General features: G+C 40.1%; 1 protein-coding gene across 9 annotated transcripts; it reads left to right on the top strand.

The window, feature by feature from the left end:
* The first annotated feature begins 631 nt into the window (after positions 1 to 631).
* Positions 632 to 25,493, top strand: LOC113016282 (poly(rC)-binding protein 3-like). 9 transcript variants are annotated; one of them, XM_026158991.2, is made up of 13 exons: positions 632 to 766; positions 10,480 to 10,648; positions 10,785 to 10,808; positions 10,909 to 10,941; positions 11,032 to 11,148; positions 14,985 to 15,116; positions 15,428 to 15,556; positions 18,578 to 18,721; positions 21,007 to 21,048; positions 23,016 to 23,094; positions 23,588 to 23,646; positions 24,317 to 24,486; positions 25,234 to 25,493. In XM_026158991.2, exons 2-13 carry the CDS (start codon positions 10,574 to 10,576, stop codon positions 25,286 to 25,288), a joined length of 1,059 nt encoding a protein of 352 aa, XP_026014776.1. In that variant the 5' UTR covers positions 632 to 766; positions 10,480 to 10,573; the 3' UTR covers positions 25,289 to 25,493. The 9 variants fall into 9 exon arrangements, with proteins under 9 accessions (XP_026014776.1, XP_080153924.1, XP_026014777.1 ...); XM_080297798.1 differs by lacking the exon at positions 632 to 766 and adding an exon at positions 2,094 to 2,335 and having other exon boundaries at positions 23,019 to 23,094; positions 23,591 to 23,646; XM_026158992.2 differs by lacking the exon at positions 632 to 766 and adding an exon at positions 2,094 to 2,335 and having other exon boundaries at positions 23,019 to 23,094.
* The last annotated feature ends 1,193 nt before the right edge of the window (positions 25,494 to 26,686 follow it).

Genomic DNA, 26,686 nt, shown 5'->3' with positions numbered 1-26,686 from the left:
AGTCATTTTAGCACTTTTATTCTAGTCTTTTATGCTGATTTTCTACTTTAGCTCAAGATGGCCTAGACTGAAGTCTGTGAATTGGAAACTCAAGGAACATGAGAGGCAATAAGCTGCATATTGCAACTTAGTGTTGTGCAAAAGTCTCGAGTCACTTGTTATTTCTTTATATTCTTCCCCCCAAAAAAGAAAAACAGGTGTAGCAATTTACACTGAAACAGCAAAAGAACACTATTCATTTTGGAATTTCCTGTATTTTGTGACTTAATAATTGCAGTGATGGTAGACACTGGTACTGCTGAGCCACCAGGACAACCCTTTATGAGTCCGAGTTTCACAACTAACATGGAAAAGTTGAATTATGCTGCCAGCTCTTCCATCTCTTTCCCCACATGTGTGACCACTTTCATCCTCTCATCAACAATCAGTGGGATTGACTGTCAGTGCGATCTTCTCTCACTCTCTCCTTCACGCCTCTCTGCCTCCATTAGGACCCTGGTACCCTGATAGGGGATGTGGGTGGATATGAGGACAGGCTCTGTTTGGCAGGAGTGTTGGGGGTAGGGGTGGGGGTACATTTACTGGATCAGCCTGGGTTCATCACCTTGCTGGAGGCCATAGGCGGCGGGGGGGTTGACTCTACTTATAGGGCCTTGGGAGCTGTCCCAACTCTCAGTGTGCCCAAAATCTGCCATCTTGGTCCTAAACTCCCAGACTGCACCCAACCTGCTCTGCCCTGATCAGGAGCATCCCTACATCTTAACCGGTAAGCAGTTTAACCTTTGACCTTTTGGTCCTTGTGGCCATTAACACTCCATCTCAAAACATTCCACAGATTCTCAAAGGACTGTCGTACTTAGAACCAGCAAAGATTAGACTTAATTATACAAGGGTGTTACATAAACTAGCTTTTTTTGATGGTTACCACTACTCTTGGATCTTTTTGGAGTTTTGAAGATGAGCCAAGACATTTTTTGGGGGGGAGGGGGGGTGTCAAATAATGAGCAGATTTCCTCTGACGTGGTGCTCCATTTTACCCCACACTCTTTCTCCTTCTTTGCCTCGTATGATTCAATGTGGAGCAAATTTAATGCTCTATTTGTAGTTTATCCCATGGGCCATTTTACAGTCGGGTGGGTAGGTGGGTAGGCATGTTTACCATTTAGTGGTCTATAGGAAGAAAAATTAAAAGCCTCATCACAAAAACCCGCTTTTTGTAATTTGATACATAATCAGTTTTTCCAATGGAGCGCTTCGGTGTCAAATAAAAACACAGACAAAGAGGTGAATCATGTTCTTCATTGTCTGCACTTGCCCCTAATCCAGACAGTATAACCCCACTGTTTTGCTTTCTCCTGGCAGCTCCCTTAAATGTTCTGCCGCTGCTGCCGTCCCACCCTAATAATGTCAGATTAAGCTCTGCACAACTGTCCATCTGACATGAGGGCTGGATTTGTGCTGGATTTGAAAATCTGGACGGGATGCCTCCATCCAAAAGCTCTGTAATTCAGCACACACACACTCACAGAAGCAGATTAAAAAGCAGAGGATGCGCAAGTCCACGAAGTCTGTCGGTCCGCCACGCTGCCGTGCACAGTTTGGCACGGGTGCATTTTGCTTTGCCCTCGATCGCTTTGAGGTGTCTGGTTGCGTCAAGCCCCGACAAAGTTCCTCAACTGTCCTGAGCTGAGTCCCTCATAAACAAGCACTTTGGCAGCAGTGCCGCAGCATTGTTTTAATCTGAGGTTGGGATTATTTGAACATGTAGCTGGGTTATTCATGTGTCGATTGTTATCGGCAACGACAAGGACGCCGGCTTTGTGGATTTCAGAGATTTGGGGGGTTGGTGGGTGCTCGACCCTCCCCTGGCACAGATGAACACCCCGGAGGCTACAGTTCTGATTCAGACCAGCCTCATCCCCAGACATGCCCCGGTGATGCCCGTGTGCCTCACTGGGCACGTCCCTATTTTGTTGCAGCTGACGGAAAGAGGGGGGTGGGGGGTGTTGGGGGTTGATGGGGTGGTGGGTGATGGTCACCCAGATTATGCCTCATCATACGGCCTATTTACAATTGACACCAAACAGTGCGGCAAACAGCGGCGCAGAAACGCAAACTGAGCTCATCGGGGGAGTCGGTTTTGTTTCATCATATAATTTCGAGGTCCGTCACGTGTTCCTCTGGTTGCTCATGTGACCTGTCGGCAAGGACCAATAGGGTGTAAGAGTTTGTTCTGGGCAGAGCAAAAGGCAAAAAAAATAATTTTCCCTTTGCAATTTTTAATCGTCCAACGCCGAAAGTGGTCGTCAGCGACTGTCTCCTGCACTGCATAAAGGTAAACCCTCTTCTTGTTGCTTCTATTCAGGAAAAACTTGTTAAAGCTCCAGAGTGAGCCTTTTCCTTTACAATAATAATAATGAATAATTTGCATTCTTATAAAAATGATTTGTTCTCTACTTTAGTTAAATACATACTTGAGTTGATTGCTTGACTTCCAGGCACATTAAACAGTTGAAACTTTAAAAAATGCCGCTCCTCGCCGAGTTGGGTATCGCCATCAATAATTAATTAACTTCATAACTTACCCACAGCCAGGATTAAATCATTACGCACATAATGAGCTGTGACATGGTGCAACTTATCGACCTATTGTTACCTAATTTGATGCTTTCAAGTTTACGTTTTTTGTAAGTTAGCCTCAGTGAGTGCCAATAAGATGACCCATGCGGGAGGAAATATTTTGGTTCTCCCTGGGGAATTTTATGGTCAGTCGATTTTGCTTTCAGGCGTCTCTTGATTCACATTGTTTAGGTGTTCGTTGTCTTGGTTTAGATTCAAGCATGAGCGATTTTATTGTTTCGAGAATTAGCAGTGAGCACGAAAACAATAGTAAGTGGAAGAAAACCTGCTTAAATTCTGCTAACGATGAAGCCGGACCGCCCGAATTTATAGTAGAAATGATGCTCAGTGGAATTGATACATCAGCCCCCGTGCGACCCCCCAACAAAAGATCATTATTCCAATTATCGTCACATAGATATTAGCACTGCTGATGGCCTTATTTGCAGCTAGTCATAGACCAAAAATGTCATTTGCCATTACTTCAGAAGCGGCTCTCTGTGTTGCACTTGGAAACCGGCGATGAATAACTCCTTTGTTTGGGTGAAAAGCTTCTGTTTGGCACTCAGATTAATAAGGTCTGATACACTCAGAAATTTTCTGTTGGGAGGTGACAGAGGCCGAAAAAGAAAAGAGGATGAGGACCTGGATGAGGATGCGATTTCAAGCCGTTCTGCTCGACCACTCGGCGAAAGCCCCCACGTATGGAAGCCATGACTTTGTGACAAGCAGTGATCTCACATTACAAATTGTGGCAAATCTAAAATGGCCGACTTAACGCTGGGCTCTTAGCACCGCATTCACATCACAACATGGTGCGCCTGCATTGTAAAGCTTACTCCTCGCCCTCCCCATCCACCCCAGGACACTTGGGCTATTTTAAGGGAACGCAGAGTAGGCCGTGAGGTATTTTTAAAGCCACTTGGCGATACTTGGTCTTCACGTCTTCCTCGCTCAATTTGTTCTCTGATTTGACTGGTCGCGGTGAAGATGTGGTGGCCAGAGTTTTGATTGTGATTTGGGCTGAGGTATCAGGATGCTGGGCTGCTGATGTGGGCTGACAGCTCTTGAGAGCACTGTCATAGTGGCGTAAAGGAAGGCTAACTGGGCGGACGCTCCCCCACTCAGCCGCGTACAACAAAAGCCTGTGCCAGACGAGACGAGAGCTGCTCATATACCAGGAAACGCAGGGCGAAAACCTCAGGACTTAGAGCAACTCTTCTCCATTTCTTCTACTTGATCTTGCTACAGTTACTATTTCTGACAGCAGCTAGCAATTATACACCACCATTTTCCTGTTACTTCAACTATCACAAACTGCAACTGAGAAGAGATTTGTGGGTGTAAATGTAGAAGAGAATTGCCAAACAGTGATTTGAGCGGATCCACAGGAAACATATGGATCAATGAGGTCACCCTCTGCCCAACAACCCGGTTTTGGGCAAACATATTGGCAACATTACGGATACACGTTTTCTCTTGGTTGCTTGACATGCACCTGCACACATCTGTCAAGGTGTTTGCAGCATCATTAAATACTGCACCACTGCATTAATTAACCCCATAACTGAAACGCAAGTGTTTACTGAACCTTCTGAAAAATTAAATATAAATGAATTAATACAATAAACATTAAATAGCATATGTACATTTTAATTTGCATCATATTTGTTCAGTTTGGCATTGTTGTGAAATTAATTTTGTTTTTTCAGAAGGAAGAAAAGATCACACTGATGTAGAGGTCTCAAAGACTCATGCATCAAATACGATACGAATGGGGCTGCAGGCTCAACGTTAGCATGGTTGGTGCTGGAGGTGGAGCTAACAGAAGTCAGAAAATTTTAAACAAATCTTGTCAAAATTTCTTAGAGCCAAATGCAGTTTAATTTTTATGACATAAAATACTAAAAAAAAATACCCCTAAATTTTAATGGAAAGAGAATCTGCTTTAGTCATATTCTCTTGGTTATCAATATGGTGGTCGACCCACATAAGCTCCACCCACCAAGTGCTTGAGAAACTAGGACTGGCGACTAAAGGACCAATTGCATATGTTGTTGTTGCCCTTGGCAAGAGCGAGAGTGACAGCAGACTGTAAAAGTGCATTATCTTTTTTACGGCAGCTTTTGTAAATGGTAAAATTCAATAGTAAAAATATGTTGGTTAAAAATAAAAATTTGAATTTGTGGCAACACCTAACAATGAAAATAACGCTGCAGCTGGTGACAGGTCTGTGCTGATGCCACTGTTTACAACAAGTACAGTAAAAATAACGGGCCCTATTAATTAACCTTTATCAGACCTGTTGCAGAGATGGGAGTGCTGGGAGTGTTGGGAGTGCAGCTGTCCAAAGAGTTCGGGGAGACCTCATAAATGAACACAAAACAAGAAATTGGATGGTAATCAGAACAAAGATGTCCAGATATTTGCATTATTATATTAAAGGTAATTAATTAACTATCCCATGAACACTTTTTAATGACAGAAGACTGCACACAACTCGCTTGAAACTTGCCACCTAATCAGTAAAAATCTTGCCGTCTCAAGCTGCAGATTCAATTTCACAAACCTCGGCCGTGCAGCTTTGGCTCAGGCTCTGTTTGATGTCGAAACGTCATAATGACATATCTGTAGATATGTGGATTAGGATGGAACAGATGACAGAGGCTTTGGCCTAGATTAGACTACCGGCCGCCCATTTAATGATTTTTCTTTTTCTGCTCCTCTGTTATTCTCGTGACACGAAACAGCAGCAGTTAGTGCCTTGTTTTTCTATTCCACAGGGAGGAGTTTGATTAATTATCCTCTTTGTCTTCGACTTTCACATTATGGCGGATGTCTCGGTGACGGTTTGCACTGTCAGTTTAGCCCCGCAAAATAAAAACAGCTCACAGTCGAGGCCGAGGGTGGAATGAGAGAAAGTCGCAGAGAGTGACTTCATCCATAATGTAGCCCTTGAAATGCAAAGCACCGACAGCTTCTGAATTCAATAACCTACATTTTAAATCAGTATGTGAGGCACTACATGAGTTTCCTGGCCAGATAAAGTTTCACATTGCATCTTTAATCTATAAAAAATGGCCTAAAGCTGAACATTTTATGCAGAAATCTGATATTCTGACCCCTCACACCAAGTCCACTTTGATCTGCAACCACCTCTGCCAAATAATTTCCAATTAAGAATAGATAATACAGTTAATGTTAGTTAGCTTCCCTCCTTACTAAAACAATTTTCAAAAAGAGCCCCTTAACTTCACTTCTGCGAGTGTTTTTCCATCATTCACGCAACACCGGCTCTGCACAACAACAGTGTCTCCTCATTGTTGGCGGGAGATAAAAGAGGAGGAGTTCGAGTTCTTCTAGAGCAGCTCTCGAGCCTTTTCTGCGGCGAGTGCCGAGCAGTCGCAGCGTGAGATGATGGGAGGAGAGGGGAGTTGGGAAGAGTGTGTTTGCGGAGGTGTGTGTGTGGGGGGCATTTTTGTGCACTGCGTTGTCCAGCCGAGCGTAAAGCGTGATTAATTCAATAGCCGCCATAGAGGAGGAGGCTAGCAGTGCTGCAACACCGAGCATGACCCACTTTCCCCATCAGATGTCATGAAAAATTCCCTCTCTGCATTCCCCTTCTCCAACTTCCTGCCTGAGCAACGGAGACAAGGAGAACAGAATTATATATAAAAAATAAAAGTATATAAATCAGTGCAACAGCAGAAATGATGGACACAGGAGGAGGGACTCCTATCAGAGACCAATCCTTCTTTAGCTTTTATCAGGATATCTTTAAATTAGAGTTTTTATCAGGCTTGGAATTTTTTTTTTAAAAAGCTGCAAGGTTTTTGCCCATTGGCACCAATGATTCACAAGGCCTTGACCCAATTCTATTATTATACAGGAAACATGAGTAGAATACAGTCTGAGAAAGCCACTACTGAAATGCAGCTCTTAGCGCTGTGACCCCATTCGACTCTGAGGTTCAGGCAGCCTCGATTTTTGTTGACCTAAATCTACAGAGAGGTTTCACGGTCTTAATCACAGGGAAGGAGGCTCCTCCATCGAGGAGGGGGTTTTTTTGTTGCTGGGAGGGGAGCTGTATTGTCCGAAATATTTAAAAAAGAAGAAAGGATGTAAAATGATATTTAATCTGAAAGATCAATCTTCCCAGCAAAGACCCTTCTTTAAGCACCTTCCTGCCCCTGATGTGAAGTTTAGAAAGGGATGAGGATCTTCCCTCGCTCATCTTCAATCCCGTTGTCAATCTTAAATGTTTTTGCTTTTTTTTATTCCCTTCTCTCTCTCTCCAAGCCCCTGGAGAGGACCTGCACCGCTGGCTTGGGTCTTAAACCCGGATTAAAGCTTTTTATGTAATCTGGTCTCCTCTGGGAGATTGGAGAGACAGCTGGCAGCAGAATCCCCGTCCTTATCTCTCGACCCTCCTCTGGCCTCCGACCAGCATCCCAGCGTAGATTAAAGGATGAATCTACGGCTACCGTTTCACAAAAAAGCATTATTTTCAACATATGTCTGTCTAGGTTAGAGGATATAAGAACTGTACATTACAAAAAGAAAGATGAGGCATTTAGTCTACTAATCAATTTTGATATATTCAATTATTAAACCCTGTGGGGTCACAGTTCATGGCATGTTTCTTTTCCCCAGCACAAACCATGAGTCTTAGGTCCAAGCTTGAAATTTCAGTTTAAGACAGTAAAAAATAAATAAATAATGGAATAAATAAATGCTTTTACAGGCATGAAATGCTAAATGAAATGATACTTTGGTTAATTTTATTATCATAAACTCAGTATATTTCAGTTTCTGGACTGCTGGTCAAACAAAATGAGAGACGTGAAGCCATGTTCTGCACTTCATGTTGTTAAGGTTTAGGGTTTGGAGTTAATTCATTTTTTTAATGTGAATATTTCCTGCTTTTGTCAATTTTTATATGAAAATCACCTAAAAAATCTTCTGGTTTTTGTACCTCTCTAATCTCTAGCACCCTGACTCCCTCACTTGGACTTTTATTTCACATATTCACAGCCAACAAAAAGACAAAAACTTTTCAACATAACATCTTCCACATAAAGTGATGCCAAAAAGGAAAAATGTACAACCTCTAACAGCTAAAACCCTGAAGAAACTACACAAATCTTGCACATTTTTACATACATTTTTAAAAAGGGAGTCACATACCGTCCTTTAGCTCAGAGCACCGAATAAAGCCGCCTCATCTGAAATGCGAGGCATCATAAAAGCAGATTTTTTTTGCCACGTAACAACTGCGACTCGGTCGACTGAAGGCCTCGACAAACATCTCACCAGCAGGCACAGCTGGTCGGGTCACCATTTCAAGCAACACTCATTTGAATGATTCACAGCTACAAATGAGAGAGAGAGAGAGATAAAACACAGCAATAATGACTGTGATTGGCAGACTGTGACATTAACTGTCTCTGTATTCAAGGTCAGCCACTTCAGGATCTCTCCCATCCATATTTCTGTCTTTTTCTTGACTGCATTGTCAATCACCAGAATAAATATTCATACTGACTAAAGCAGAGGTTTCTAAAGCGTACTTGGGAAGGTTAACTCGTCTTGTACTTCCTGTCTCTGAATTTGATCTGAAAAAAGGGACATCTCTCTTCTCCCCCCCCCCCCCCCCCTTTTTCTCTCTCCATCTGCAGTGCGTAACACTTCTATTCCTCTGATTTATTTTAATAGATTTCCTAATAATTCAGGCTCACAAAAATGGCTTTCCCTTCTGGAAAAAAAATTGGATTATCATCATTTAAATCTTGTTATATCAGACAATTCTCCCCGTCAAGATATTCCTGATTTATTTATTAGCAGGCACAGTTTCCAGTTGTGGATTTTAAAAAAAGAAGAAAAAAAGAAGAAGAAAGAAATCCTGCAGAGCCACGTTCAGGTACATAGCGCCATCTTGTGCGTGCTCTCATCACTGCGAGTCCTCCCTGAGTCATTACATCACTTGTCAGGCAGAATTAGAGGCGATCTGGCTGAAATGGGCTTGATAAAAATAAATATGGCGCTCGCCGTTTGATGGCTCATCTCGTGACTGCGGAGACATATGCTGACCTACATTTCAACTGCTTTTATTGCATTGGATCAGGAGACCACTTATCCATCCACTTCCATGTCTTCTATAATATTTGTGGTATTACCGATATATTTAATACCTAAGGGGAGAATAACAAGATGCTCCTCTATTATTTAACCCCTTCTCCCATCTTTGCTTCTGTGTGTGCAGTGGTTACTGGTCATTTTTAAATACAGTTGAGGTATGTGTCACAAAACCTGCACAAAAAAGTTGCAAAATCCAGTTTTTCTTAAAAAAAAAAAAAAGACAAAGCAGCGACATTAAAACCCTGATAATCTTCCTATAACACTTCTAAGACTATTAAAAACACAGGATTGAGCCACACCGTTGCACTGACCTGTTTCTTCATTATTATGAGCAAATACACTGTTGTTTATTTTCACTCAGTCCCACAGAGACTGAGAGTGGATTAATCCACAGCTAAAAATAGTCAACAACAAATCCAGTTTTGTTTTGCTGCTGTTTGAGTGATGGTTGCTATAAACTGCAGTTCACATCCATTTTGTTAAATTACATCTTTCTTTTTCTTTTACGACATTCCCAAATTTAGTAAGAACAAATTAGGCACACAGTCAAGAAAAATACTGAATGTAACCATGTTTGTAGTATTTTTAAATGTACATTTCCAGGTGATTTTACACAGTCTGCATAATGAGCTGGGTCCCTGCTCTCATGCAGGCCTACATTTTTATAAAAGCATAAGGCAAAGACTGCAAATGTTTACAGCTTTAGACTTGCATGGTTTGGATCCATTAAAAAAAAAAAAAAGTGCTGCACTGAATCTCTGTCCGACAGCGGCCCCCAGTGGGCCAAGAAGGCACTGCAGTTAGGCTTGTTTTAAATTATGAGTTAATATTTTTAAAAAAGTGTAAAACCACAAAAACTAAGCCATGTCGTTTCGTTATATTATTACTACATATTTAGTTTCTTATTATATATATATATATATATATATATATATATATATATATATATATATATATATATATATATATATATATAGATAGATAGATAGATAGATAGATAGATAGATAGATAGATAGATAGATAGATAGATAGATAGAGATATATAATTCTGAGGATTATTTTTAATTTCTCTGACCTGTTATTGGCACAGAAAGAGTTAAAACTCCTCAGAGGATCGTAAAAGGATGATAAGTACAAAAATATAGTACAATGTAATGTTTAATTTAAAGGAATTTCACATATCAAATTCATTACAGATGTTAAATTTTTCACAGTAAAGGTCAAAGGCTGGATAAAAGTTACCTCCACAACTAAAAAAACATCATTTCCATCTTACAAATATTAGAATAATGTAGTGTATCAACCACAGTTTGTATTTACGGAGTATTGTGGTTTTAAATAACTGACTGCTGTAAATCTTGTTTGTTCACTGTGGATATAAGAGCCCAACAAAGGATACATGTTTACAGCTATAAACTCTACGTGCAGCACATCAGTATTAAAACCACGTTAAACATGAATTGCCCCGTTTAAATAAATAAATACAAATAAAAAATACATTTTTACAGATTTTACGTACTTTTTAAACACACATCAAATTTTAACACAAAAAAGTAGAATTTACTGGCATTTTCTGTTTCTTTTACAGTGTGGGTTGTAGAAAGTGCTCTGATAGGTCAAATTTAAATTAGGGAATGGCTGCCCTACACTAACTGAAGCAGAATAAATTAAAATGAAAGCATCAAGCATTTTTGCATGTCTGCGTTTCTTTTACCTGGCAGGTGACCGGTTGGCTGACTCTACCATCACACTCGCATTGGCCCTCGACTTCCTCTGTCACGTGAGCACGCCCCTTCCTTCACATCCAATCCCAACATGGAGCCCATTAAGGTCCAATCAGAAGGTGGACTGAATGTGACCCTCACCATCAGGCTGCTGATGCACGGCAAGGTACAAACACACGAATTCAAACTTGTCTTTTCTTGTTCTGCTTCTGCTTCCAATTATCTGTAAAAAGAGCAAAGAAAACAAAGACTAATTTCAAGGAGCCCATGGCATCTAACATTTCTTTCTGTTGTTTCTGCAGGAGGTTGGAAGCATCATAGGAAAGGTATTTATCACAAGCACAACAAGCAGAGCATGTAAAGCATGATAACGCCGGTGGGAAATGCACAAAACATCTCACTGCTCTTTCTCCCCTTTGCTTTCAGAAAGGAGAGACAGTCAAGAAAATGCGTGAAGACGTAAGAAGAATTTTTCTCAAACTCTTGTTAATTATTTTTGTCCTATAATCACGTATTTAATGCTTTTTTGCTCTCTCTTTCGCTCTAAAGAGCGGCGCCCGTATCAACATCTCAGAGGGGAACTGCCCTGAACGGATAGTCACCATCACCGGGCCAACAGATGCCATTTTCAAGGCCTTTGCCATGATAGCCTACAAGTTTGAAGAGGTACCGTTCATTATTTTACACCACAAAGAATCTGTTTTTAAAACAACAATAAACTTGGTATTATTTAAGCACTGATTTCAAATCAAATTTGAACCATTTTCCTCTATAAGATTTTTTTAAAATGGCACATTTTAAAAGAAAAATTAGCAAATGTAGCAACATTTTTACTTTAACATCTTAGTGGTTGCATTCAAGAATCTTACAACTGTATGTAAAGTAATGGCGTAAAGGCTTTATGTGCATCTGAGTGCGACCGTACTTATGAGAGAATCCAGCACCACAGGCCGGCTTTAGCACCTGCACTGACTCATTTCCAGGTGGAATACAAAGCAGCTTTGGCCCTGATATGTAGGACAGAAATGTGCTGATCTAACCTTGCAACACCCTCTGAAAATGGGCCAGTGCTGTGTTTTGATTTGGGTGCCATATCAGCATACTTTCAGCCCGACCGAGCCAAGTGTCTCCATAATACAATAGATAGACTCAACCACTTATTATTCAGGCGCTGCACACAAGTGCAGCTTTAAGTAAGTGTGGAGATTTCAGGGTCAGTTGTCGTACTACGACGCAAACACAAGTCACTTGATTTTGTTTAACTCTGCAACTCAGCTACACTCACATATTAGTGTAGTCAAGGTGTTATCGATTATGCCTGAATTCACTGTATAGTAAGTGTGAAGGTACGCACATGCAACGCTTACCAAATTATTAGAACCCCACCCCATGTAAGGTTTATGTCCCTGTAAGGGTTAATTCACCAGCATGTGCAGGCTCTTTAATTTAAATTATAGTTTTAATGCTAAAAATAAGAATTTTCATCACTCTTAATCAATTATCCATGAATGGAGTCCATTTACAAAAAAAGGTGAAAAAAGGCAAAGCACATTTTTAAAAAAAATATTACAGTCTTTGCTCAATAATGATACGTTTAGTTTTAAACGCGTTTTTGACAGATTTCTGAAATATTTATCTTTTCCTCCTTTAATGACAGGTGGTAGTAATCACTGTACTTTGTACTTTTACAACCCCCATTAAAATAAATGTTGTGTTTGCTCTGTGTACTATAGGTGAACAGGGACTACAGAATGTTAATCATTTAAATGCTCTATTTAAGTGAAAATATTTCACGGACTGCATATTAAATTGGCAAACTGAGAAGCTTTTTATTTTTTATTTTTTAGGAATCATGGATGTCACGCTCTCTAGATAAGAAGATCTGTATTGTTATCAATGATAAGTTTAAAAGCCAGAATCTGTGATGCTAACTGAGTGTTGTGCCTGCAACAATGCAATTTATATGCATTTATACAGGGCTTTACTCAAAGCACTATTATGCAGAACTTTGTTCACAGCTAGCTTGTGGGAAATACATGTAGGCACAGGAAGATCATCTACTCCACACAGAAAGGCTCCAGCCAGGTGAGGCTTGAAACTGCTGCCAGCGGACGTGGTATTAGCATGCAGCACATCTGTGAAGGCCCCATTAATGCTAAACAAAGCACACAGGTTTTAGAGCAACGCTGCCAGCCAGACAAAGTGTTTTTCACCGACGTTGTTGCTTATTTCAGCAAGAATATGCAAAACAACAATCGCATATCCCAGCAGCAGATCTTCATAGAACTTTTCAAAGTTGCAGAAATTTGACTTCTCAATGCCAAAACACTTGAAGTCTGGTACAGTGGTCCCTCGCTATAACCCGGTTCACTTTTCGTGGTCTTGCTGTTTCGTGGATTTTTTTTGTGCAATTTTCCATGTTTTGTTTTTGTTTTTGTTTTTTTACGGCACATTGTGTTCTGCGTCCTGATTGGCTGTAGACCATTGTGCAGTGTCTCCTGTACAGTACAGAATGCGTTCGGCTTGTCAAATTTACATAAATCTTCTATCGCTAGCAGTGTGACTCTGAAGTGCTGTACTGTATGTTTGTAAGTTTTCTCCCCAACAAACACAACAAACACAACAATGTCGACGAAACGTTTTGCACCGTCAAAGGAAGCCACGGGTGCTTTGGTTTCATTCTATAATACTGGACTTATTTTTCTACGAAGGTTTGAACTTTGAGAGTGTGTAAACAAAAGAGAAAAGTGTGAAAATGTTCATGCCTGTCTGAGAAAAGTGTATAAAGCTTGTAGTGAGGGGTTTTACAGCCTTAAAACGTCTATAATAATTGTAAGAAATAAAGTTGGCGACTTCGCGGATTTCACCTATCGCAGGTTATTTTTGGAACGTAACTCCCGCAATAAACAAGGGACCACTGTATCATTAAAAGCCCCTACCTTCACCCTTTCACCTTTTTTTCTCCTCAAAAGAAGTCATATGCACATGATTTGGACATGCATTTGCCCATTAAACTTGTAAAAATCCTGCATCTGTCACGGCGGGGTGCGCCGATGTGTGCGGAAACAGGACCCAAAAGCAGATGATGACGAGGAATAGTAATGATTAACAGAAAAGTGAACCTTTATTGCGATGACAACAGGAAATGAACCAAGAGACCAAAGCAAACAGGCAAAACACTAAGAAACAAAACACTAAGCTGGCAAAACACTAAGAAACAAAACACTAAAGGTACTAAGACCAAAAACTATAACTATGATTGAGGTGGAAAATAAACAGGCTAAGACTATGACTATGACTGTAACTCTGGTGAGATAAACAGACGAACTGACAATGGCATGAAGAAAACAAAAGGCTTAAATACAGACATGAGGTGATCAGGGGAAGTGGCGACACATGGGGGAAAACAGCTGACAGACATAAACCTAATGACAGGACCAGGAGAGGAAAGCTAAATACAATGAACAAAGAACACATGACATTGTCAGAATAAAACAGGAAATGACAACACAACTTAACAGACCTAATACGTGATGAAATAAATAGAAAACCCCAAAACATAGAAAACCCAGGAACAATAACTGCCTAAACTAAAGGCAAATAGGAAATGACACAAACTAATAACATATCAAAAAATACAAAGAAAACTCAGAGTGCTGGGTCGGAGACCCAGCCTGTGACAGCAACCACAGCTGTCTCTGCCACAAGGGCATAATGGTGCATGTTAATTATGCTATTACATAATAAACCGGGGTAATACACGAGATCATGACGGCAGAAATAAAACAATCGAGACTTCCATGTGTGGCAATCATACATTTACATGGTTCTATGATAAACTCTTTTTCAGTTTCCTTTACTTGATAAACAACTTGGAGTTAATTTTAGCTAAATGCAAAGGACGAGCTTTCTCTTGCAATAACTAGACTTAATTATATTTCTTGAAATAGGATTTTTGGACAGTGTATCAGGATTTTATGCTTCAGTGGCACTGATTTATTTAAGTAAACTCTCTTACGGCTCTGGCAGCCAAATTTGCCTTTTTGCACTGTCATCTCAACAGGATACCTTCTGTTAGTGCTTCATTATTAAATAGGATCATATTAATAATACTGCTTTGGTCAGTTTCTACTGCTGTACACTGGCTGTACAGTACCTTATAAAATAGATTAGGTGGAAAATATTATAATTATAGCCAACAGATAAAATGGTCAATTTTAAAGTAGCATCATACTGAAATACAGAGGCTTTAACCCTGTTTATTAGAACAATATTAATAAAAGCAGCAACTTAAAAGTATGAAGAGATGTTATTGCCAAAAAGTAAACATCATTCTAGCTTTTTAAAGGTCATTTTGTGCCGAAGCAAAGAGTTTTCTCAAAGCGCTGATGGTGAGTTAAGAACCATGAAGGTAGATTTATTACAAAGCCTCCACTTCACAGACAGAAAAACACTATGAAAGTCATCGCATCTGACAAAATGTGGCCTTTCCTCGCCCGCAGGATATTATCAACTCCATGAGCAACAGCCCAGCCACCAGCAAACCCCCCGTAACCCTGAGGCTCGTCGTCCCAGCCAGCCAGTGTGGATCCCTCATCGGCAAAGGAGGCTCCAAAATCAAAGAAATGAGAGAGGTGGCGGCACATTTTTCATCCTAACGATGTCCATAAACATAAAATCAATCATGTTTTTTAAAATAATGACACTGCCAGAGGATATGCTTATATTTATCCCTCATATAGCTCCCATGTAAGCTTCCCAAATCCCACATTTCTGGTTCATGTAGTTTCCATTTAAGTGTTCAGTCTTGCAAAATACCCGGTGTGCACTGCTCCAAGAGCTCATTTTGCTCTCCCATATCGGTTTCTGCTCAGTTTGAAGGGATGCAGGCTCATGTAATGAGATGATATTAATTTTTAAAAAAATGTTTCTTTCTTGCCTCCAGTCCACAGGAGCTCAGGTCCAGGTGGCAGGAGACATGCTCCCCAACTCCACTGAGAGAGCGGTGACAATCTCAGGGGCCCCCGAGGCCATCATCCAGTGTGTCAAACAGATATGTGTGGTGTTGCTCGAGGTACGGTGAGGGGGGTGGGGTGGCCACACAGGGGACATGAAAGAAATGTTATGTAGCTGAAAATTAGTTTGATACGGAGAATTCAGAGGCTTGACTACACTTTTTAAAGTAATTTACTCCTAGAGTTTCTGCTGTATCCAAAGATTTGTTTCTAAATGTAATTTTTCACATTTAATGTATCCGCATGTTTTTATATTGTTTATGTTTGCAAGTCTGGATTATTAACATTACTGCACTGCTGCAGACACATTTCTTTGCCTTTTAGATGGCAAATGCGACACCAAGTACTCAGTACATGACGCCAGAGACGTGCAAATGTCCTGCACTGACTTAATGTTTGCACAGTCGGGAGGAAAGCAGGTTTCCATAGGTCGAAAACAGCAGCCTTAAGACCTCGTGTGTGGACTTTTGGGTGATTTTTGTTTACAGATAACGAACTGACACATCTGTAAATAGGTTCAGGCCATAAGCTGTACATAAAAGATGTACACAGTCATCATAAAGAAACTCTTTGTTTTTGTGAACTCCTATTCTGAAGCCTCAAATTTGGGGTGTAGTGCCAATTTGTGAACTAATGCTAATTAGCTGGGTTATTACAGTTCATACAAAGACCGGGGACTTAAATATGGATAGCTTTAAATAAATGCTAACTTGAGGATAAAACACTAAAATTTCACTCAGGAAAAACTGAAGTACAGACTTCCTCCAAACCAGAAAATAAACCACACATCAATCTAGTAATACCACAGTCACAATGGAAAGGTTTACTTCACTTGAATTGTATGGTAAAGCCGACAGTGAAGAAACCTTATAGAGCTCAACAGTGAGCTTCCAAAAATCCCATTCCCATTCATATTGTTCATAGGGATTTCGATTATTACCATAATGCTGTGAGTCAACTTACTACAACCTGCGACACTGTGAAACGATGATAATCTCTCCTTTAGAAACCATAACTCGGCATTACACCTATAGTCCATAAATACAGGATTTTTAAGGCCAATACCAGTAGTGATATTGATACCAGTACCAATGCCGATACTGTATTTGGTAGAAACCCAGTATATTGGACAATAAATTTTCTTTCACAGATATGAAACTCAAACAGAGTTATGAAGTTATGTGTCGTTATTTATGAATCCTTACTGAGATAATATGACAGTATAGTTCAAAAGTTACCATGCGTCATTGTCACAACAAGTCATGAATTATTATGCTTGGTCTGATTCTGCTCGTCAGCTGGTTGATCTCTTTGTGGTGTTCCAAACATGTGTTGCCAAGAGGGAAGTTGTGGAGTGCCCTCTGGTGGACAAACTATGCAACAGCAACACTCATAACAGAGCTGAAGGGTGTTTCTCCCATCTGTTCTGTATAGGCCTTTAGAAATGCCAGTACTGACATATGAGATCAACTTTGTTTTAGCAAAAACACAGTTTAGTCGTAACTTTGGGGGGAAAGAATACTCTTCCACTTTCCTGAACTGAAACAGCAATTTCTCTGTTTTGTGAAAGTCACTGTTTAAACCTACGAACATCAGGTTGGTTAGTGAGTGTAAAACTTGCGGTGACTGCAGCCAAGAACTAAGCACCATCAAAAACAATACTACAACCTTACAAACTCTGAAAGCTGTGACAATGAAAAGGAGGGGATTTAGACAGGCTGGAAGCCAATCCCATTTCTAGTGCATTATGGGATAAGTTGTTTCCTAACCCTAAAAAGTAATTATGTACATAGTCTTGTACCTCTGTCTATTTTTATTATTATTATTTTCCTGGGTTTTTTTTTTTTTATCCAAATCTAATTTTCTAATGGTCAGCATGGCTTTACAGTGGTCATGGCTTAGATCAAGGCTTAAAACTCTTTATGTAAGGATCTTATGAAACATTAACAGAGAAAGTTCACTCCTGGAACCGGACTTCTTAAAAAAGTGGGCAGTCACTGCTGAGCTCAATCGATCACTATCTCACATTTACCCCTTATTACAAGTCAAGTGTTAAAATCCCACCCAACCTCAGTTTTAGAGTCAGCCTAAAGATATTACAATTACAGATTTAATTTTTATAGCCATGAAGTGTAGTTTATTAAATCCAAGATTAAACTCAGGATTGTGTTTAAGCTAGTTTGGATCACTGAAAGCTTTAACTTGTGATATTTATATCATCTTCTAATGAAGGTGGATGTTGGTGCAAACTTTCACAGCAATCTGTCTCATAGTTGCTGAGATAATTAAGTGTTGGACTTACCTGTGAACAGCATAAATAGCATTAACCCTTTCACGCACAGTGGTCACTACAGTGGACAGCTATTCAAAGACTGTTTTCTTGTATTTGTGTCAGTGTGTACTTACACATTAACCACTACACTGGACACTGATGTGTCATCCTGATTGAGGTTGTCATAATTCATGCATGACAGGGTTAAAGCCTGATGTATCAGTAAGAAAAATTCACCCAAAAGATCAAAGCAGGAGGCATATATTTGATGTTTTTGACAAAAGTATTGTTACCTTCTTGTAATTCTGTGTCGAAAATGGAAAAAAAAAATGCTTTGGATCAAAGGGCTACACGGTATTTAGGTGTCTCTCTTTTTCTTGCACCATTAATTTGAACTATCTGCACAGCCAGTTCTCCATTGGGCCTTCATGATGGCACCAGCCATGGATACTAGGACATTTGTGACATGACTGTAAGTCTCTAGACTTAAGAAAAACAAAAGTTAAATAACAATATGTTGAGTCATCATTATCCAGTTGAAAGTGGTGTTCCAGGTAAATCCAAGTTTAGTTGTGCACTGAACCACGATTTGGACATGTAATGTCAGCATGAACGCACAGTGAAGAGCACTTTTTGTGTGGGTGTCCACAGGTTGTCTTCCCTAAGGCACTCTCCCTTCTGGTCTCACTTTATGCAACTTCTTTCTTTCTCTCTCTCTATTATTTTCTGTCTTCCCGTTCTAACACTCTCTCCACATCCCGCCCCTTCTTCTTCTTCCCCCCACTCTCTCCTCCTTTGCTCTCCTCAGTCCCCACCGAAAGGTGCCACCATCCCCTACCGCCCCAAGCCTGCCTCCACCCCTGTCATTTTTTCAGGTGGCCAGGTAAGAGCAGACCCACTGGGGGCGTCCACAGCCAACCTCAGCCTCTTACTGCAGCACCAGCCACTGCCTGTTAGTGTCGCACCAGGTTTTACTCACTTTTCCTCCCTTCCTCACTCCCCTCACCCACCCAAATCCCAACTAGCATGAAACCCTCACTGCTTTTATTTGTTTTAAAACTGTCATCCATCACCCCCAGCCACTCGAACCAGAACTGAGATCAATTGCGTTCAGCTCATCTGAGTCAGAGGATCCATCAGGTGACTTACCTTTTATTTAGTGAAAATGGATGCTGGTGCTTCTAGATGAAAATACTCTGCTTAAAAGTCTAAAAGAAAATCAGGAAAAACAAATGTTAAGCTTGATGAAGCTTGGGGAAATTAAACTTTACTCTAAAGCCTAAAACAGTAACCAAGTGACCAAGACAGGAAAAATCCTCTAGAGTAGATACTCTTGGAAACACAGCTTTTTCTTAGTTTGGAACCAACAGCAGTAAAAATACACAAATATACTACTGTAATTCTACTTCAGCCATAAACAGACATAGGGAGTAAAGGAGCTCATAGCAACAGAGCCAGCCACAATGGGGAGGCTCACAGGAGCAAGGTGTGTTGCTATATAAGGTGGTCTGCAGGGGAAGGGAAACTCAGTGGCAGCAGCTAGTGGATAGGAGTAGTATGGCAGGACAACAAATGAAGCAGCAGCTTATATTAATTATATTTTATTCATTTCAAAGTACAATTTTTTATTTTTGGACTCTAATAGAGCAGCTTTGTATGATTCACAGTTAAAAATAATCCCAGTTTATCTTATACTGAGACACGTGCAGCTCCTTTCCTTTTATGGAAATCCATTGGTCAAGCAAGCTATCTTGTGATTGGCCGCTCCTCATTAAAAAACAGTAGGGTGGGGCTTCTCTGCTCAGAGGCGGCTAATGGAAAGCAAGTTTTTTTGTTTTTAGAGTAATCCAAAAACTGCTTTTGAGCTGTAGGTTTTGGCTACAAGTGAGGTGTGTCTGGCTCACTTGTAGAGTGCTAAACACATTTTTAGATCATCTATAACAAAAGGAAGAAAACACCAATAATTTAGAAATCTGTCTGTTTAAAGCAAAAAAAATGTATATTGATATTTGTTAATAGTATTATTATTATTAAGACACACGCGCACAAACACAGGTCTTGCTTTTCTTTACTTTAGCTCCAATTAACTAGAGCTTATTTTTTACTATAGGCTATGTTCCCCTCAGCTTTGCTGATCAGTAGGTTGGAGGCTTTCTATCCTCTGCTATAACAGGACAATGGTGAAAACACCCAGCAAATGGCCTGGGGCAGATTCACACCTGTACCTCTGCAACAGCCTTAGGTATATGAATCACTTGAGAAACACTGTGAGTTAAACTGGCACCCCTGCTTGGTGGTTACATCAATTATAAAACAGGGCAAAATTGTGAAGGAAAAATCTTCAGAGTCATCTAAATTAATAAATATTCACATCCAAAAAGCTTGAATTTGTGGAAACTTGGCTATATTTATATTCAGCTGTGCAAATTACTGCTGGTTGACAAGTCTATGAATAAAAAAACTGCTTCAGCTCTATGTTATTCAGGTCAGGTTTGAGTCAAAAGATTCAATACTTCCCTTTAATTACCTTTAAGAGTGGAAAAACTTAATACAGGAACCCATAACAGGAGTCCGGAGGCAGATTTTTAATTAAAATATTCAGTTATTCAAATAGTTGCAGGCAAAGTTCTTGTGGATTGACTAACTGATTAATCACTTTAACTACATTCCTGTATAGCATCTATAATTTGTTTGTTTGTTTTTAGATTTTAGTGGTTGATGTCAGACTATTGAGAAAGGCAGTAAAATATCTAAAGCAGAAGCCACAGACTTGGTGTGTTTTTATTCTTATATTAAAAATCAGGTTTGTATCTTGTGGGATAAAATTCAATTTTGCTCAGTTCTGACCTCTGTGGCTCTTATAAACCACATGTCCAATAGGACACGACACCTTACTCCCCTCAGGGTCGCTCCTCTGGTTTACTCCACACCCTCCCAATCACCTTCCTGCTGTCTGATTTGTCCCTTTTTTATTTAGTTCAACTGGATTTGATTGATGAATTGTAGGAGAACTTGACAGGAAATCTGTAATGCATGTCTTACATGTAATATGACTCATGAGATATAAAAAAACATTTAAGTCTATGTTGTCCTTGAGCTGTAGAAATGTCGACAGTTCATTTTTTTCTTGATTTATATTTTGTTTCAGTCCACTTTTGTTTATTTAGCTTTTCAGAACTTATTGAATAATGTGTCTTGTGGGATCATAACAGTGAGCTCTTCTCCTCATGTTTGCAGGCGTATACCATTCAAGGACAGTATGCCATCCCACATCCAGATGTGAGTGCCCCGCGAGGCAGTCAACCTTGCACCCTCTATAACTCTGTCTCGCTGCATCCAGATTTTCTTACTTTCTTTCCACCCTTATTAATATTAATTGTTAATATTAATACAGCTTTTATTCTGATATGTTATTTCCTATGTTTCTAACTTTTCTTATTCTTGCCTCTGTGCCCTCTGATTGGCATTAAACCTCATGGGGCTTGGCCTGAAGAAGTTATCAGATTAGTCTTGAAGTTCTTGATGGACTTCAGATCGGCTCCTGACCTCCACTCCATTTCTTTTTACAATTTAATTTTAATTAAACTAACTAACTTTAATTAAACTTTCCATTTGTTGGCATCTTCAAACAAGCTCAAGACGAAGAAGAGGAAAAATGCTGTTTTTGCAAGTAGAAAGGAAACTGTATGGAATCCCAAAATGAGGAATTTTCATTGATTAAAACGGCTGCTTTGATGGTAAAGATGACTTTGAATACAAGAAGGTTTTGAAACTCTCAGTGTTCAACTCACCTCCAATTTGAGTTATTTATCTTAAAGATAATCCCCTGTGGGCAAGCACTTGGTGAGAGTGGGAGGAAAAAGCTCCCTTTTAAAAGGAAGAAACCTCCAGCAGATTCAGGTTCAAGGAGCAGCAGCCATCTGTCATGACCAGTTGGTGGTAAACATTCAAAATGTAAAGTTACAGCTGTTAGAAAATGTAAACTCATGAGCATGATTGATTTACTGACAGTCAGTGAGCGTGAACAATATCATTGACTGACATATGAAAAGGTGATATTAGGCATTAGGGGAAGGTGACATCAGGGGATTACATTGGCAAACATCCACCCATCCATCCACTATCCTCGACTATCTAAAGTTGGATCACAGTTACCTATGCAGCCTATTCCAGATATCCATTTACTGGCAACGCATTACAGGAGGGGATACTTCCTGTAATGCGTTGCCAGTAAATGGATCATTTACTGGCATCCTAACAAGATCCCCAACTCAGCTGGTTGGTTGTTCGCTTGTGGACATTCAAGGCTTCAGTTGCCTAGATAATCCTCTAATGTTGTTACCACCAGGTCATATCTCAAAGGTATTTTTCTCTCTCATTGCTTGTAGCTTTAATCACTCACTTGGAAGTTGAGAAAAGCTTATCCCAGGTCCTGTCCACTTCGCGTCACCAGTAGTGTCGTTGGCAGGTGCTTGAAGTCGTGGAATGTCATTCAAATTCTGCAGTTTCTGCTCAGCAAGTTGCTGCAAATCACTTTCAGTTTGTATGGCTTTAAGTGATAGTCACTAGTTTCATAATTTCATACCCTCTTTTGCTCTCCACACAGACTGTTTATCTGCATTCAAACAACACCTGCTTTAAAAAAAAAAAGGCAAATAAAAATCAGACAAGAAGCACATTACATATGGCAACCAGAATGCTTCTGCTACTAAAACTCTCATCTGTGGTCACCAGATTCTGAATGTGAACCTGTGCAGAGTGATTGATTGATTGCAGAGTTCTATTCTAGAAATGCAGAGTTTCAAGAGTTTAGTTTAACAACTGCAAAGGTCTATTTCAGAACTGCAGCAATTATTTTAGCAAGTGCAGGATTCCAGGCCAGAACAGCACAGTGACATTTTATTCCCTAAACTGCAGTTTCAACATAGACTGTTCCATGTGTAGCAACAGTAACAATGAGGGGCGGGGCTTATGAAATCCTCCCAAATGCTCCAATCTCAGGCCAAGTCCTTCATGAGGTTCTCCTCTTCTTCTTCTGTCTTTCTTTCATGGTCTCTCTCTTTTCTTTCTGTCTTTGTCCTTCACCTGTCAGTGTTGTTACTTCTCCTCAGATCCTTACTTTACTCTTGTAGCATTTCGGACTGACCTTTGTGCGTGCGTGTATGTGTCTGGTGAGCGTGTGCGTGTCAGAGTGCGTTTTTAACGATGACCTCATAGCTCTGCTGTCCTCCTCCTCCCCCCCTCAGCAGTTGAGCAAGCTCCACCAGTTGGCTATGCAGCAAACCCCCTTTACCCCCCTCGGACAGACCACCCCTGCCTTCCCCGGTACGTACCCACCTACACAATGACCCTCTTCACCAAAGATCCTTCTCTCGTTTTTACCTGTAGAGACGAACACATTCTCTTCCTCCTTTTTTTCTCTTTCGCTTCTTTTCCTGTCTCTGTCCTTTCTTTCTTCTTCTCGTTGTTCTCCTCCTAATGGTCTCTGTGGTTCACTGCCATTGACATGGCCTGCTGGTGGTCTGCTCTTGTTGATGTTGAGGCTTCTTTTGTTTTTTGTTTTTCCCTTAGTTTCCTTATTGTATAGAATTGCAGTTGTCTTGGATTTTTCTTCTTCAAAAGTTAGAACTCAAATTTGTGTATTGCATAGGCTCTGCATAGGGCTGAGCCACATTCCCAGTGACATGCGTTTGCTGCTGGTTTATAGATAACATAGTATTTTATAGTAGATAATCGCAGTTTGCCTCCTTAACGTGCCAAACTGTACTTTATGTCCTTTCCCTTTCCTCCACTCTTTCTGTCTGCTTCCTGTGTTCAGCAGCAGGTCTGGATGCCAGTAACCAGGCCAGTACTCATGAACTCACCATTCCCAATGATGTGAGTACATTTGTCATGATATGCAGACACCCAACAATGCGCTTTCACTCACCATTCGTCACTTTCATTTTTTCCTGACGAAAAGGTTTAACGAAACTTGCAAACAGCAGTGGTTTAAAATGAGACATTTTTCACGAAATCTGACAGAGAATCAGGTTATCCATTATCAGGCTTCAGGCAAGTCAATATTGTGAATGCTGTTGCAGAAATACTGTTGTCTTCTTCAGTCACACTTATTCAGCAGTTTGGGTAATTTGGGCCCACTTTCTGCTGTTTTGTCACTCCCTAAAGCTATAATCGGGGTGAATGCTCAAAACTGCTACAAAGGAATAAATAAAACAACAGAAAGTCTGAATTAAACTGGTAAAACTGGTTATCAAAGCACAAACTCCCAGACATGCTCTGTTTTATCATCTTTTCACATAGCTTCCTGCTGAAGTTTCCAGCTATGCAATGTGACAGCAATTCAACTGCAACAATTATAGACAAAGTGCAGCCAAAGGCAGTTAGCTTTGCAAAGTGAATGTCCTTAATGGAAAAGACTTGTTGGACCTAAATAAGGAGCATCTAAGTTATAGTTGAAAAGCTGTCAAAGACTGGCCAGTACTCACACGCTCCACTGAGAATCAATCAAATGTCTCTTTTATGTCCCATCCTCTTTTCTTCCCAGCTAATAGGCTGCATAATCGGACGCCAGGGAACCAAAATCAACGAGATCCGTCAGATGTCTGGGGCGCAGATCAAAATAGCTAACGCCATGGAAGGGTCATCGGAACGCCAGATTACCATCACAGGGACTCCCGCCAACATCAGCCTGGCCCAGTATCTCATCAATGCAAGGTCAGAGATCAGTGACTGTTTGACTGCAAAAATAGTCCAAACAAAGAGAAAAATGTGAAAAACTTCCTCCTTGTGAACATGGATGATATCTTTTGAATTAGTGCCTAATTAGCTGCTCTCACTTTGTCAAGATTTTGCAAAAGCACTTTTTTCTTCTCTTAATGAGCTCTCAGTGAGTGTTGTTTGTTTATTTTATTCTTTGTTTTTAATTGCCTTTCCATCAATGTTTTGCTTTGTAACATCACATGTTTTACTACCATAACTGTTTAAAATTACATCATAAATAAATAGTAATGTGCAAGAGTTTTGAGCCATCCCCCATTTCTTTATATTTTAAATTGTATATTTAGGCTCTTTGTTTCTAGCAGCCTATAACAAAGGCAAATATTTCTATAACTCAATCTATGAAAAATACCAAAGATAAATATAAAATGGTATTTTAAAACATAAAAATGCATAAAATAGTACTTTTGAGTTACCGAACTTCAAATACATCTGTAAAAATTTTAAAAACTATCTACAGCAGATGAACAATATCTGAAAATCATGTCCTTAAGAAACTGTAAAAAATCCAGTAAACACCTGATACAGGACCTGAGCGATACATTTGGACCTTTAGAAATGGTCTCAGTTGAAGGGTGGCAGTCAATAAGCCATTTTTAAGGAAAGGAAACGGGGAAATGGGGTGAGGTATGCTGAATTACACAAGAACTGGACTGAAAATCATTTCCAATCATTCTCCTTTAGGTTCAGAGACGTGGCGGCTATGTGGACTGACCCAACTTCCATGACCACATCCTGAGATCCCTGACTGGCTCCTCCGTTTGGCCCTTTCCAATGACTGACTACTGCAGACAACCCTGATGAAGCCCTTCGGACTCTGGCTCTGGCTCTCCGAAAACCCTGACCACCTCCCCACCCTGGTTCAAAGCACCTCAGGGAGGATTGGGTGCTCACTTTTGTTTCAGAGAGCCACATTAAATTAACAAAAAAAGAAAAAAAGAAAATGGATAACAAAAAAGAAATTCTCTGTTGCTTAGATTTTTTAGAGAACTGTTGAAGCATGTTGAATGTTTATTAGGAACAACTTGTGTTACTCTTTCTTCTTTTTCTCTCTATCTCTTGCTTTTGCTTTCTCTCTGTCAGTGCTGCGTCATAGAACATCATTTAAAAGTAAAAAAAAAGTACTAGTAAAAGACTGAACGTTTTTTGTAGGACATAGTTATTTGCATATAATAGCTGCTCAGTGATGCTATCGGTAGAGTGCGTGGTGGGATGTAGCCAAATTATCAAATTTTGATAATGTATTTCTGAAAAGACAAAAAAATTGGACTGTTCTGCTTTTGTCCTAATTTGCATCTCTGTCGAATCTCTACCCATGACTCTTTGCTGCATCACATGACCCTTTCAAGCCAATGGTATCACTCCTAGAGCCTCCCTTCTCATGTTAATTTCCTAGGTTTGCATTATATTGCATGTTTTCAGTGTTGTATTGTCGCGTATTTCAGTAAGCCTGTTCCGTGTACTTCAGATGTTATTATTATATCTTTGTTTTCCTGTTCTTTTCCGCAAACTGTTTTCAGCATTTTTGGCCACTCACGTCTAGTTCTACTCCCTGTCCAGACAAAAAACCTTCCGACACAGCCTCCTTCTATCAACACCGAATATTAGTATATAGATGCATGAATGGGAATTAGTGAATAACCAGTGGCTAAAACACTGACTGAAATTTAAAATGATTGTTTACTAACTTATTATTCTACTGTATTTGTTTTTGTATGAGGACTCTTGTGACTTAGCACATTAGTCGACTACGCGGCGCTCATGCAATAGACCACTCAACACTTTACTCTGGACTGCCTCTGATGTAGGGAGGATTAGTTGGACTTAAAAGCCAAGCGTTGCGTCCAAACCTTTCGGCTTCTTTCCCTTGTTTTGGAAAAAACTTGCTAGGCTGAGAGAGGTTTCTAAAAAATTAAAACTAAGAAATTGGAGGGAAAGAAGCCGAATTTTAATGGCACAGAGGCCTAGACGTTTGGACGAAGCCAGATGGTATTTTTTGGGCCAAGGAATGTTCAGGGGTTCATTGGGGGGAACCCGTGGGGCCTGGGCGGACGTGACCACTCAGTCTCTTTTTCACGATTGTTCATCTCGTCATGTTCTTTTCATTGTCATGCGGTTGATTTTAACGCTTTAGGTT

Source organism: Astatotilapia calliptera, chromosome 23 (assembly GCF_964374335.1).
Source record: "Astatotilapia calliptera chromosome 23, fAstCal68.1, whole genome shotgun sequence".
In the NCBI taxonomy this organism is placed as follows: Eukaryota; Metazoa; Chordata; class Actinopteri; order Cichliformes; family Cichlidae; genus Astatotilapia; species Astatotilapia calliptera.
The sequence above is the reverse complement of the archived record's forward strand: the minus strand, read 5'-3'. Positions and strand labels throughout refer to the sequence as shown.

What these genes read in the sequence shown, in the direction of transcription:
- LOC113016282 (XM_026158991.2), top strand. Translation starts at nt 10,574, where the DNA reads ATGGAGCCCATTAAGGTCCAATCAGAAGGTGGACTGAATGTGACCCTC. An exon ending in TGCAGCACCAGCCACTGCCT is followed by an intron (nt 18,722 to 21,006) that starts GTTAGTGTCGCA and finishes TCATGTTTGCAG; the next exon opens with GCGTATACCATTCAAGGACA. An exon ending in GACCACCCCTGCCTTCCCCG is followed by an intron (nt 23,095 to 23,587) that starts GTACGTACCCAC and finishes TCCTGTGTTCAG; the next exon opens with CAGCAGGTCTGGATGCCAGT.